Source organism: Hyperolius riggenbachi, chromosome 12, assembly GCF_040937935.1.
Source record: "Hyperolius riggenbachi isolate aHypRig1 chromosome 12, aHypRig1.pri, whole genome shotgun sequence".
Taxonomy (NCBI): Eukaryota; Metazoa; Chordata; class Amphibia; order Anura; family Hyperoliidae; genus Hyperolius; species Hyperolius riggenbachi.
Window position 1 is genome coordinate 113918579 of NC_090657.1, and position 14268 is coordinate 113932846.

Here is a 14268-nt window from a genome sequence, read left to right on the forward strand (position 1 = left end):
TAGCCAGCCTGGAAGAGGTGCAGAAGGAGCTGCACCTGCCACAACACCGGCTCATGATCGATGTTACAACTCGCTGGAACTCCTCCCTGGCGATGTTGGAGCGTCTGGTTGAACAGAGGCAGGCTTTCAGCCAGTACCTTGCACGAGCAACAGTTGCCTCCATCACTGCAACTGGGCGTGCCGCCACCAACCTCCCGTCCATCATCTCCACGGAGGTGGAGCAGGGACCATGCAATGGTGTGCGAGTGGCTCCCCTTGGTGTGTGTGCTGGACAGGGCCCTGTATGCACTGCTGGAAGAGGGAGCGGCAGCCTTGGACCAGCAGGAGCTGCAGGCAGCTTCACAGGCCACCTCTGAGGAGGAGGGCTTGGAGTTGGTGGAGGTCCCTGACCTTGCTGCTGATGAGGGGGAGCAGCAGAGCGCAGCTGGACTAGTGCGGGGGTGGAGAGAGGATGAGGTGGAGGAGGCAGAGGAAGAGGAGGACAGCACTGTCGGCTCTGGGGCTGCCGATGATGTGCCAGCAGACGTGGCCAGACTCTTTCCAATGGCAGCGCACATGCTGAGGTGCCTGCGCAAGGACCCAAGGGTGATCCAGATGAAGCAGAGGGAGGACATCTGGATCTGCATGATGCTGGACCCACGTCTGAAGGGGAAGCTCAGCCAGTTCCTGCCTGCAGGAGGAGACCGTGCGCAACAAATGAGGGATTTGCAGCTGTCCCTTGTTGAGCGCTTGGAGGAAGCCTTCCCTCAGCCATCCACTCCCACTGTCCAGCCAGCACAGAGGCAGCAGCAGGTGCCTGCATCCATCAGCAGCAAGCACACGCACACCACAGACCTGCTGTCTCTGACCAACGAGCTCTACATGAGTGTAGAGCTGCCAAGGACTAGAGAGGAGGTGCCTGCAGCAGCATCCTTCTCCAGTCACAGGCAGTGCTTGACCCGCATGGTGGCTGACTACATGGGGTCCTTCAGCGAGCTTGACAGCGTGGCCCCTGTTGATCCCATGGAGTATTGGGTCAAGCACCTGCCGATCTGGAGCGAGCTTGTATGCCCTGGAAGTGCTCTCCTGCCCCCCTTCCAGCGTACTGTCAGAGCGTTGCTTCAGTGCAGCCGGTGGAGTCGTCACTGAGAAGCGATCTCGTCTGTCTCACAAGTCTGTGGACAGACTGACGTTTCTCAAAATGAACCAGGCTTGGGTGGAAGGCGAATTCCTGGCCCCTGTTGTCAGCGAGAGGGGGACATGAAGTGGCGCACACACATTACACCTGCTACTGCTGCTGCTGCTGTATTTCGTCCTGCTGTCTGTGTCTCCACTGCCAGGCAACACATTACAAGGTGCTGCTGCCCATGCGCCACCAGCTATTACGCTCAAAAATAGCTGCCTGCCCTGCATTATTTATTTTGGGAAAAAAAATTTAAATTATTAGAGGTGTCCGGGTTGAAAACTGTGCTGTCCCAATTGTGTATTGGACACAATGTGGGCTTCACGACCGCTGTCTAGAACCTCATGCTGTTTATTTACGGCCCTGGAACCACCGCTAGGAACCAGGGCCTATTATGTCTCACTGCCAGCCCTCCTGCCTGCTGCCAGTCTGCCACACACTCAACCTCCTCACGCTGCCTGCTGTTGTATTTCCTCCTGATGTCTGTGTCTCCACTGCCAGGGAACACATTACAAGGTGCTGCTGCCCATGCGCCACCAGCTATTACGCTCAAAAATAGCTGCATCAATTTGAAAAAAAAAATTGTAATTAATTTAGAGGTGTCCGGGTTGAAAACTGTGCTGTCCCAATTGTGTATTGGACACAATGTGGGCTTTACAACCGCTATCTGGAACCTCATGCTGTTTATTTATGGCCCTGGAACCACCGCTAGGAACCAGGGTCTATTCTGTCTCGCTGCCTGCCCTCCTGCCTGCCGCCAGTCTGCCACACACTCAACCTCCTCACGCTGCCTGCTGTTGTATTTCTTCCTGCTGTCTGTGTCTCCACTGCCAGGGAACAAATTACAAGGTGCTGCTGCCCATGCGCCACCAGCTATTATGCTCAAAAATAGCTGCCTGCCCTGCATTATTTTTGGGGAAAAAAATTAAATTATTTTAGAGGTGTCCGGGTTGAAAACTGTGCTGTCCCAATTGTGTATTGGACACAATGTGGGCTCACGACCACTGTCTGGAACCTCATGCTGTTTATTTACGGCCCTGGAACCACCACTAGGAACCAGGGCCTATTATGTCTCGCTGCCTGCCCTCCTGCCTGCTGCCAGTCTGCCACACACTCAACCTCCTCACGCTGCCTGCTGTTGTATTTCCTCCTGCTGTCTGTGTCTCCACTGCCAGGGAACACATTACAAGGTGCTGCTGCCCATGCGCCACCAGCTATTACGCTCAAAAATAGCTGCATCAATTTGAAAAAAAAATTAAATTATTTTAGAGGTGTCCGGGTTGAAAACTGTGCTGTCCCAATTGTGTATTGGACACAATGTGGGCTTCACGACCGCTGACTGGAACCTCATGCTGTTTATTTACGGCCCTGGAACCACCGCTAGGAACCAGGGCCTATTATGTCTCGCTGCCTGCCCTCCTGCCTGCTGCCAGTCTGCCACACACTCAACCTTCTTACGCTGCCTGCTGTTGTATTTCCCCCTGCTGTCTGTGTCTCCACTGCCAGGGAACACATAACAAGGTGCTGCTGCCCATGCGCCACCAGCTATTACGCTCAAAAATAGCTGCATCAATTTGAAAAAAAAAATTGTAATTAATTTAGAGGTGTCCGGGTTGAAAACTGTGCTGTCCCAATTGTGTATTGGACACAATGTGGGCTTCATGACCGCTGTCTGGAACCTCATGCTGTTTATTTACGGCCCTGGAACCACCGCTAGGAACCAGGGCCTATTATGTCTCGCTGCCTGCCCTCCTGCCTGCTGCCAGTCTGCCACACACTCAACCTCCTCACGCTGCCTGCTGTTGTATTTCCTCCTGCTGTGAACAGTGTTGAAGGCCTTTGCAAAGTCCAAGTACAGTTATTGGGGAATGGAAGGGAGGAGCGCTGTAATGTGAAAATTCCTCTCGTCCATGAGGTGAAAAATACCCGCGGGCTATAATGGTTAAATAGGGACATAGATAAAATGTCAAAACTGCTTTGGTGCATAAGGGGGAAACAAGGACTGCATGTGAAGTGGTTAATAATTATAGTTCATTTTGCTCTGGAAGAATCATACATTTGTATGTATGTGTAAACATATATGTGAGGCTCTATGTGGTGATGATGATATGTACGGTAATATGCAGAACATAGCAGCCATATTGTATCTCGTGGAAGCCATATTTTCACCTTTTCTGCCTGTCATATGTGTATGTCTGCTCAAAGCCAGTTGGCTTCAGGGTAATTGGACACCTGGCGGATGGAAGTGTGCTAATGTGAGTTTCGGTATGTAAATGTAAATTGAATCTGCATTCAATTAGGGACTGTCTACCTAGCCTCTAATTAGGAGATGGCTAATTAGGACAATAGGCAGCCAGGTCCTTACCTTTGATCTGCTATGAAATACCGTATCATATGTGTATGTCTGCTAAAAGCCAGTCTGGCTTTGGGGGAAGCTGTGATTGTCTGTATGAGAGTATGAAGTACATTAGCATTTAGTTCCTCTGGACACTGTGGTCCCAAGGAAATGAGTAACTACATAACAACCTCCGCTTTTATAGTATATCTGGAATTGAACCCCCAGACTACACATCGGACTATATAAGTTGGTCTAGGATAGGCACAACTCGTAGTTCTTTAGAGATAGAAAAACGCTAGAACTAACCTGGTCTGACCAGAACCACGTTCTCCTCGCAACAACGCTCAGATCTACGGTATATGTCGGTAACGTTTATTCTAGGGGTGGGACGATGAATCCGGCGAATCCACGAATCCCTCGAATATTGGGAAATATTCGAGATTCGTGGATTCGAATCCCGACGCCATTTTTCACTTTCCGAATCCGCCGAATCCCGACGCTGCATCGCCGCATACGCCGCTCCCCCCGCCCGCACTCGTCCTCCCCCGACCTTCTCCGACCCCCCCGCGCCTCCTCCGTTCGCCAGCATCAACTCACCTGAGCGGAGCGCACAGAGCGGCAGACCTCTCGCCGACTTCCTGGTTCCCCCTAGTGACCGGCTCTTACAATGATGTCATCAGTAAGAGCCGGTCCGGCCACTAGAGGGAACAGGGAAGTATCGAAGAGGTCTGCCGCTCTGCGCTCCACGGACAGGTGAGTAAATATTCATGCAGGGGTGAGCGGAGGAGGCACGGGGGGGAAGCGGAGGAGGCACGGGGGGAGCGGAGGAGGCACGGGGGGGGCGGAGGAGGCCGGGGAGGGGGGTTGCCGATGAGCGGAGGAGGCATGGGAGGCCCCTATACCTACCTACAGGCCCCTATACATACCTACAGGCCCCTATACCTACCTACCCACCTACAGGCCCCTATGCCTACCTACCTACCTACCCACCTACAGGCCCCTATACCTACCTACCTACCTAAAGGCCCCTATACCTACCTACCTAAAGTCCCGTATACCTACCTACCCATCTACCTACCTACCCACCTACAGGCCCCTATACCTACCCACCTACAGGCCCCTATACCTACCTACCTAAAGGCCCCTATACCTACCTACCTAAAGGCCCGTATACCTACCTACAGGCCCCTATACCTACCTACCCACCTACAGGCCCCTATACCTACCCACCTACCTACCTACCTACCTAAAGGCCCCTATACCTACCTACCCACCTACCTACCTAAAGGCCCCTATACCTACCCACCCATCTACCTACCTACAGGTCCCCCTACCTACCTACCTACCTACGTAAAGGTCCCTATACCTACCTACCTACCTACCTAAAGGCCCCTATACCTACCAACCTAAAGGCCCCTATACCTACCTACATACCTACCTATACTTAAGGCCCTATACCCTGCTACCTATACTGAAGGTCCCTTTACCTACCTACCTAAAGGCCCCTATACCTACCTACCTAAAGGCCCCTATACCTACCTACCTAAAGGCCCCTATACCTACCTACATACCTACCTATACTTAAGGCCCTATACCCTATATACCTATACTGAAGGTTCCTTTACCTACCTACCTATACTGAAGGCCCCTATACCTAGTTAACTACCAATACTGAAGGCCCATATACCCTGCTACCTTTACTGAAGGCCCATATACCCTGCTACCTATACTGAAGGCCCATATACCCTGCTACCTATACTGAAGGCCCATATACCCTGCTACCTATACTGAAGGCCCATATACCCTGCTACCTATACTGAAGGCCCATATACCTTGCTACCTATACTGAAGGCCCATATACCCTGCTACCTATACTGAAGGCCCATATACCCTGCTACCTATACTAAAGGCCCATATACCCTGCTACCTATACTGAAGGCCCATATACCCTGCTACCTATACTGAAGGCCCATATACCCTGCTACCTATACTGAAGGCCCATATACCCTGCTACCTATACTTAGGGCCCCTATACCTTTCTACCTATACTGAAGGCCCCTATACCTTGCTACCTGTACTGAAAGCTACCCATATTGAAGGCACCCATACCTAGCTAGTTATACTGAAGGCACCTTTACCTCGCTACCTATGCCTGGGTACCTATACTGCGGGCAACTATACCATGGATCGCACAATTCTTATGTGCAGGATTCGTTAGATTCGGGATTCGAAAGGTTCGAGATATTCGAGAACCTTTATAGATTCGGATCCGGATTCGGATTCGAAGAAATTGTGGATTCGTCCCATCCCTAGTTTATTCCCATTTTATTTTATGCAAACTGCCTTGTGTATCTTTGTAACTTTTATCCTTTGTAATTTTTACTTTGTTTTGTAAATCTTTTTGTATATATTCTTGTCTGCACTGTTCCACTTTTTGGAATATTAAATATTTATTTAATAAGTTTGACTTCTGCTGTACTAAGCCAATGCTCATAGCCTTGAAGAGACTGCAGTGTAATTTACGTTACAAGTTCAGTGCCTGATTGTGCCTTGCTACTGTACAATTGTACTGTGTGTGTGTGTGTGTGTGTGGCGTTCCCGTATTCAGCCTAAAGCGCAAAGCTGACCCGAATACGAAAATGCGGACTGCGTTCAGATCACTCGACAGCAGAGTGAGAATCGTTGAAGTGTCTAGCAGCAGCAAGTGGGGGCAGTGAGAAGTGCTTTGAGGGGCGACAGCCTTGTTTTAGCTTGAATAAGGCTGCTCCCTGCTTGATCTGGTCAAACCCGCAGTCGGGAACCGTATCTGCAGGTGTGCCGCGGGGCCGGTTCCTGACAATATATGTTACAATTTTTCATGTTAGTGATCCTTTCCTTTAGACTGCTAGATGTTAGAAGATGATGGTAGTCATGGTAAATTTGCAATTAAAAATGGTTTTGATGTTTTCCTGATTGTACTCCTTATTAACACATATTTGTTTATTAGGTAAGAAAAATGATACCTTGCTCCATATAGAAACAAAGTGTTTACTTTGAGGCCTTATTTTCTTGTGATTATGCTATAGTTGTCCAAGAGGTTAATGTTAACGGACATGTATCTTTTTTCAACTTAAACAAGTATTTAACTACTTAAAGAGAACCCGAGTTGGGTTCTAATAATCCTATTAGCACACAGAGGCTGGGTCTGCACATAATGCCCAGCCTCTGTTGCTATTCTGTTTCCCTCCAGGCCCACACTGCGCTCTGCTGTCCCCCATAAATCACAAAGCCATGCTAGTGACATCGCTAGCAGGCTGTTTACATTTGCACTGCTATTCAGTGCCGCTCCCCCGGCTCCTCTGTGTCGCCGCTCCCCATCTGTGTCCCTTCCCTTCCCGCTGATTGGAGGGAAGGGACACAGGTGGGGAGCGGCGATATAGAGGAGGCGGGGGAGCGGCAAGAGTGACAGTGCAAATGTAAACAGCCAGCTATTGACACACTGCGTGTCGCTAGCACGGCTGTATGATTTATGGTGGACAGCAGAGTGCAGGGGGGACCTGGGGGGAAACAGTATAGCAACAGAGGCTGGGCATTATATGCAGACCCAGCCTCTGTGTGCTAATAGGATTATTAAAACCCACTTCAGGTTCTCTTTAAGGACCGCAGTGATTGAAATCTACACCCTGTTTTGGTGGGCTCCTGGCTGGCAGGGCGTAGATTTCAATCACCGCCCGCAGCACGCATCCGCCATTTCCGTCGCTCCACGCTGATCGCGCCACTCAAACCCGACATCTCTAACCGCAGTTCACTGGCTCTGCCTGTCTCTATGACAGCAGAGTCATGTGAGCCGGTCAGGAGCCGATTTCATTGGTTCCTGGCCGTGTCTATCAATGTAAGCCACTCCCATTGGCTTACATTGATAGACACGGTCAGGAGCCAATCAAAGCGGCTCCTGACCGGCTCACATGACTCTGCCATCATAGAGATGGCAGAGTCTATGTCAGAAGGTTACTTAAGTACCAGCGGTCTCTGCCCCCTTAAGGACCAGAGACCGCTGGTACAAAAAAGTCGGAATCCTGACAAATCACGCATACCCGCCGCAACCGCCGTCACCGCCGCACGCTGGGATCCTTCTGACATAGACTCTGCCGTCTCTATGACGGCAGAGTCATGTGAGCCGGTCAGGAGCCTCTTTCATGGCTCCTGACCAGCTCACATGACTCTGCCATCATAGAGATGGCAGAGTCTATGTCAGAAGGATCCCGGCGTGCGGCGGTGATGGTGGTTGCGGCAGGTATGTGCAGCGATTCATCGGGATTCCGTCGATATTGTACCAGCGGTCTCTGGTCCTTAAGAGGGCAGAGATCACTGGTACTTAAGTGTTTAAATATGTATGTATTTAAATAAAGTTTAGTGGAAACTAGAAAAAAAGCAATTAGCAGATAATGGATTTATAAAGTATTCTGAGTTGTTTACTGTATAATTTTCGTTACTTACCTATTGTATATTTTATTGTTGTCCACTAGTGGGTTTGGCGGTTTTTGCTGTCTGCACATTGGTTATGGACGTGTTGAAGATCGGTAAATCAGCCAGTCTGGCTTATTGTGATTCTCCAATCAAAATTGTCCACCCAGTCTTCCAAGCATTGTTTGTAGTTATACAGGTCTGAAAACCTAAACATTACAGTGTTTATCTCAATCTATTTTATAAACTTTTACCTTGCATTTATCTTAAAAAAGGTCACAATGTCATCTAATCTTCTGTAGACCGATGCTCCAACATGGATGCCTGTTTGATCAATTTCCAGCTGCAACTGATCAAAATTACATAGTTACATAGTTATTTTGGTTGAAAAAAGACATACGTCCATCGAGTTCAACCAGTATAAAGTACAACACCAGCCTGCTCCTCACATATCCCTGTTGATCCAGAAGAAGGCGAAAAAAACCCTTACAAGGCATGGTCCAATTAGCCCCAAAAGGGAAAAATTCCTTCCCGACTCCAGATGGCAATCAGATAAAATCCCTGGATCAACATCATTAGGCATTACGTAGTAATTGTAGCCATGGATGTCTTTCAACGCAAGGAAAGCATCTAAGCCCCCTTTAAATGCAGGTATAGAGTTTGCCATAATGACTTCCTGTGGCGGCAATGCATTCCACATCTTAATCAACCCTTTCCTAAATAAATGGCTAAAACGTTTTTCCTCCATGCGCAGATCATGTCCTCTAGTCCTTTGAGAAGGCCTAGGGACAAAAAGCTCATCCGCCAAGCTATTATATTGCCCTCTGATGTATTTATACATGTTAATTAGATCCCCTCTAAGGCGTCTTTTCTCTAGACTAAATAAACCCAGTTTATCTAACCTTTCTTGGTAAGTGAGACCTTCCATCCCATGTATCAATTTTGTTGCTCGTCTCTGCACCTGCTCTAAAATTGCAATATCTTTTTTGTAATGTGGTGTCCAGAACTGAATTCCATATTCCAGATGTGGCCTTACGAGAGTTAAACAGGGGCAATATTATGCTAGCATCTCGAGTTTTTATTTCCCTTTTAATGCATCCCAACATTTTGTTAGCTTTAGCTGCAGCGGCTTGGCATTGAGTACGATTATTTTACTTGTTGTCAAAGAGTACTCCTAAGTCCTTCTCCAAGTTTGATGTCCCCAACAGTATCCCATTTATTTTGTATGGTGCTAGACCATTGGTACGACCAAAATGCATGACTACATTTTTCAACATTGAATTTCATCTGCCATGTATGTGCCCATATAGCCATCCTATCCAGATCATGTTGCAATATGACACTATCTTCCTGAGAGTTGATGATTCTGCACAATTTGTATCATCTGCAAAAATAGCAACAATGCTTTCTACTGCATCTACTAGGTCATTAATTGCTGATGGAAAAATATTGATTACTGATGGAAAAAATCTCACTCGAAAGAGGGAGAGTCAGGTGTGCAGTGGTAGCAGTGGTGGTAGACTGAAAGCTGACAACTAACCCCCTCACCAAGTTTTCCTGTATCTAAAATGGTGCTCCCTGGGGCTCTTGCAGAGGGTTGGCAATAGAGCACACATCCCTGTCTGCTGGTGCGCTCCCTCCTGTGTCCAATCTCTATGCCCACTGGGGAGCCTCTTCCCCTTGACCACTTCCATAGATTTGTAATACATTTCAAGGTGAAATACATGAAAAATCGAAAAAATCTATTTGCAATGTGTCCCAGTAATAGGTTTTACTCAGATAATTTTCTGCTTGAAATCTGATCAATTGTTCAAATCAGGTATCCATCTACGGTACTAGTGTATGACCACCTTTAAATGGAACCTTAAGCCAGAAAAAAAAATGAGTTTTACTCACCTGGGGCTTCTACCAGCCTCCTGCAGCAGTCCTGTGCCCTCGCAGCCACTCACTAATCCTCTGGTCCCCCTCTGCCAGCTAGTTTCGTTTTTGCCGACAGGCCCGTCAGGACTGGCCACGCGTAGCTTTTTCCGCATTCCCGACTGTAATTAGCGCTATTGAGGGTCGCAACGCGTACAATAAATACGCGTTGCCGCATATCTATGCGTGCGTAATGCGTCAACGCGTTGCCGCCCGCAATAGCGCTAATTACAGTCGGGAATGCGGAAAATGCTATGCGTGGCCAGTCCTGACAGGCCTGTCGGCAAAAACGAAACTAGCTGGCAGAGGGGGACCAGAGGATTAGTGAGTGGCTGCGAGGGCACAGGACTGCTGCAGGGGGCTGGTAGAAGCCCCAGGTGAGTAAAACTCATTTTTTTTTTCTGGCTTAAGTGTCTCTTTAAGAAGGAGTTGACATGGCTACTTTCCTCTTTTTTGTGATTGTTCTTATAAAAGGAATGGGAATAGAACAAAAGCTGTATATTTGTTTTAGATGCTTAGATATGGCATAGCTCACAGTGCTAAAATGTATCTGACCACATAACAACTTAATCTACAGCATATTTAGTTTTGGATAGAGTGGGAAAGGGTTATAATTCAAGTTCAAAATAATTAATGAATATATCTCAAAAATAAAATGAGTGGAAAATACATTTTTAGTCTGTATTGCAGAGTGCCTATTTGGATCACAATCTAGAAATTGTATTACTCACAAAGGATACTTTTCCAAAAAGCAAGGTACAGTCCTAAATACTGGCATCTTGGTAAACAATCTGTAAAGAGGTTAAGCAAAGGTAGGCATAGATTTCACCAATTTTCCATGTGTCCTGGGTCCTGTAGCCAGATTGCCAGGTTCCTAGCAAATAAAAGCTGGCACTCCAAAGGCTGTGTGCAGCCTGCATTAAGCCACCAAAGAAAGTCACAGGTGTATGGTGCTGAGTCTAACATGTTTTGCTGTCAGTACGACCTCAGGTCCATGTGTGGCATATATGGAAAGACACCACCATTGCATGCCTGGATATCAGCACCAGGCACATGGTTAGGCACAACTTACAACCTTGGGCCCCCACACCAACGCTATGGCCACCGGGTAATGAGGCCTGCACAGAAGCACAGTAAGTCAGTAAGCAGTGCTCAGGAAATCAGGGAAGAGAGAAAGACAATTAACAGCCGAAGGTGCAACAACAAATGTCATCTAGTAGACAGTTTCAAAGTTACATTAAATGTACAAAAACACATATGTCACCAATGATCCCCCAGAGACACATGGGAGAAGAAGGAGACAGAGGGGGACGGGACACAGAGGGGATTTAATTACCAGCAGGGACACAGGGGCACCTATGAGGACACAGGGGGCACGTAAGAGAACACAGAGGGCATGTAAGAGGACAAGGGGGGCATTTAAGAGGACACAGGGGGGCATTTAAGAGGACACGGAGACAGGGGAGTACACAAGGGGGAATCTAAAAGTACAAAGGGGGGACACAAAAAGGTACAAAGGAAACATAATAATGGGGGGGGGGCTGGAGATGATCCACAAGATGCCCTGCACTATGGAAGCACCAGTTGTAGTATTTTTTCCCTGGTTTTTGTCCTCTAAACCTAGGTGCTTCTTATGGTCCGGAGCGTCTTATGGTCCAAAAAAACCCCGGTATTTATTATACCCACTTTGAATTATATGGCCTCTGTTTTTGCACCCTGTAGTGTCTTGAGCCTTTAATCTGCCTTTATTAATGTGTCTTTTGTTATCTGTCTTGATAGACTTACTTTCTCTGGGTATCCAGTAAAGACTGTGTTCAGATTCACATGAATCTCACAAGGTAAGAGCATATTTAAGTTCTGATAGCGAGCAAAAATGACTGTTGCTATATTTATCTTCAATAATATAGAAAACTTGCAGGTCACTAGGCCACCTTTAGTATACCAATACTCACTTTATTACAAATATAGTTATACAGTTGGATGCAAAAGTTTGGTCACTTGTTAAAGGACTTACGAGGCCAATAATAGAGAAAAAAAAATAAAAAAAGTTAGCTACCTGCATCAGCTTGTAAGGCACAGAGGACAACGTCCGTGCCCTCTGTGCTGTTCCGTCGGGTCCCCACCGCTCAATAGCCCCCCAAACAGTCCCCGACCGTGTGGCCTGGGTCGGGCTCTCCAGACTGTACAAAGATGGCGGCCCCAGTTGGCCGCGGCTGCGCAGTCCGCATAGCCGCGAGTGCGGCTGCGCAGCTCTAAGGCCAACCCCCTGATCCACGCTACAGGAAACAGCCTGTCACGTGGATCGGGGGGTTGGCCTTAGAGTTGCGCAGCCGCACTCACGGCTATGCGGACTGCGCAGCCACGGGCAGCTCCGGCTGCCATCTTTGTACAGTCTGGAGAGCTCGACCCGGGCAGCGGGGACCCAGCAGAACGGCACGGAGGGCACAGACGGTGTCCTCGGTGCCTTACAAGCTGACGCAGGTAGCTAACTTTTTTTATTTTTGTTCTCTATTATTGGCCTCGTAAGTCCTTTAATCGTCATGATTTTCCTGTATAAATCGTTGGTTGTTACGATAAAAAATGTCAGTTAAATTTATCCTATAGGAGACACACACAGTGATATTTGAGAAGTGAAATAAAGTTTGTTGGATTTCACAGAAAGTATGCAATAATTGTTTAAACAAAATTGAGCAGGTGTATAAATTTGGGCACAACAAAAAATAAATGAAATCAATATTTAGTAGATCCTCCTTTTGCAGAAATTACAGCTGCTAAACACTTCCTGTGGGTTCCAATGAGAGTCTGGATTCTGGTTGAAGGTATTTTGGACCATTCCTCTTTACAAAACATCTCTAGTTCATTTAGGTTTGATGGCTTCCGAGCATGGACAGCTCTCTTTAACTCACACCACAGATTTTCAATTATATTCAGGTCTGGGGACTGAGATGGCCATTCCAGAAGGTTGTACTTGTTCCTCTGCATGAATGCCTTAATGGATTTTGGGCAGTGTTTAGGGTTGTTGTCTTGTTGAATGATCCAGCTCCGACACAGCTTCAGCTTTGTCATTGATTCCTGGACATTGGTCTCCAGAATCTGCTGATACTGAGTAGAATCCATGCCTCCCTCAACTTTGACAAAGTTCCCAGTTCCTGCACTGGCCACACAGCCCCACAGCATGATGGAACCACCACCATATTTTACTGTAGGTAGCAGGTGTTTTTCTTGCAATGCTGTGTTCTTTTTCCTCCATGCATAATGCCCCTTGTTATGCTCAAATAACTCCATTTTAGTTTCATCAGTCCACAGCACCTTATTCCACAATGAAGCTGGCTTGTCCAAATGTGCTTTAGCATACCTCAAGCGGCTCTGCTTGTGCTGTAGGTGGAGAAAAGGCTTCCTCTGCATCACTCTTACATACAGCATCTCCTTGTGTAAAGTGCACCGAATGGTTGAACAATGCACAAGGCAAAAAGTTGTTGATCGGGGGCACTGGTCCTTCAACTATTAGTTCACCCAAAAATGGGGAAGGCAGGTCCACTTGATCAACAGTAGAAAGCACAAAATGAGTGACCGCCACTCAAAGAACTATAAAAGTACAAAACTTTATTAGTCAGATTTAGCAATTCCCTATTAAGACTGATAACCCCCACCCAAGAACCTCCCCCCCATAAAAAACTGCATTGGGTATCACTGCAGGAGCGCTCCCCACCACACACACAACAACCACAACACACAACCATCCATACAATCTAGATCGGCTGATCTTATTGATTGCTCCTGTGTGGAAAAATTGGGATAATGGCTGGCCGTCCAAACTTCCCTTATACACCCCCAGGGCTCTTCTTCTAATAGATACCTCCAACAAATCAAAAAGGCATACATGCTTCAAACATCAAGCATGACAACCTGTTCATTAATTTCAGACATTGGCCTCAATTCACTAAGCTTATCTTCTGTCTTTAATAACGTTTCTAGAGTTATCACCATGGTGATGAGGCATGTATATATTAGGAAACATTTTACCTCAGGCAAATCTAAAGTTAACTCTTCTGTCTTTAAGTTAACTCTTTGATCCTTAAAATAATTCCAGAATTCTAAAGTTAAAGACAGGCTGTTAATTAACTGCATGTGAAAATAACTACAGAGGAGGTAGCTTAACTACAGAGGAGGTAACCTAAGGAATGAAGAGATAAGATTACTCTCTCACTGTGTGGAGATAAGTTTTCACTTGCCTTATTATCTCCAGCATGATCTTAGTGCATTGAGGCCTATGTCTTGTATTCTGCTGAGCCGCCTGTTTTTCAAACAACAGCCATAGCTGTATTGACAACAACTCTGCTCTGCCTAGCAGCGGCGGCCACAGTCACTTTCAATGAAGGCAAGTCTTCCAGTGTCCGCTCAGCAGCGG

The 14268-nt window shown here is 47.2% G+C and overlaps 1 protein-coding gene across 1 annotated transcript in view; it reads left to right on the forward strand.

The window, feature by feature from the left end:
- LOC137542195 (uncharacterized) overlaps positions 1–14268 on the forward strand; it is a 438126-nt gene that overhangs the window by 277129 nt on the left and 146729 nt on the right. The window contains exons 8-9 of the mRNA XM_068263924.1: positions 8006–8142; positions 11640–11698. Coding sequence (XP_068120025.1) covers positions 8006–8142; positions 11640–11698 — 196 coding nt within the window. The remainder of the gene's footprint in view (positions 1–8005; positions 8143–11639; positions 11699–14268) is intronic.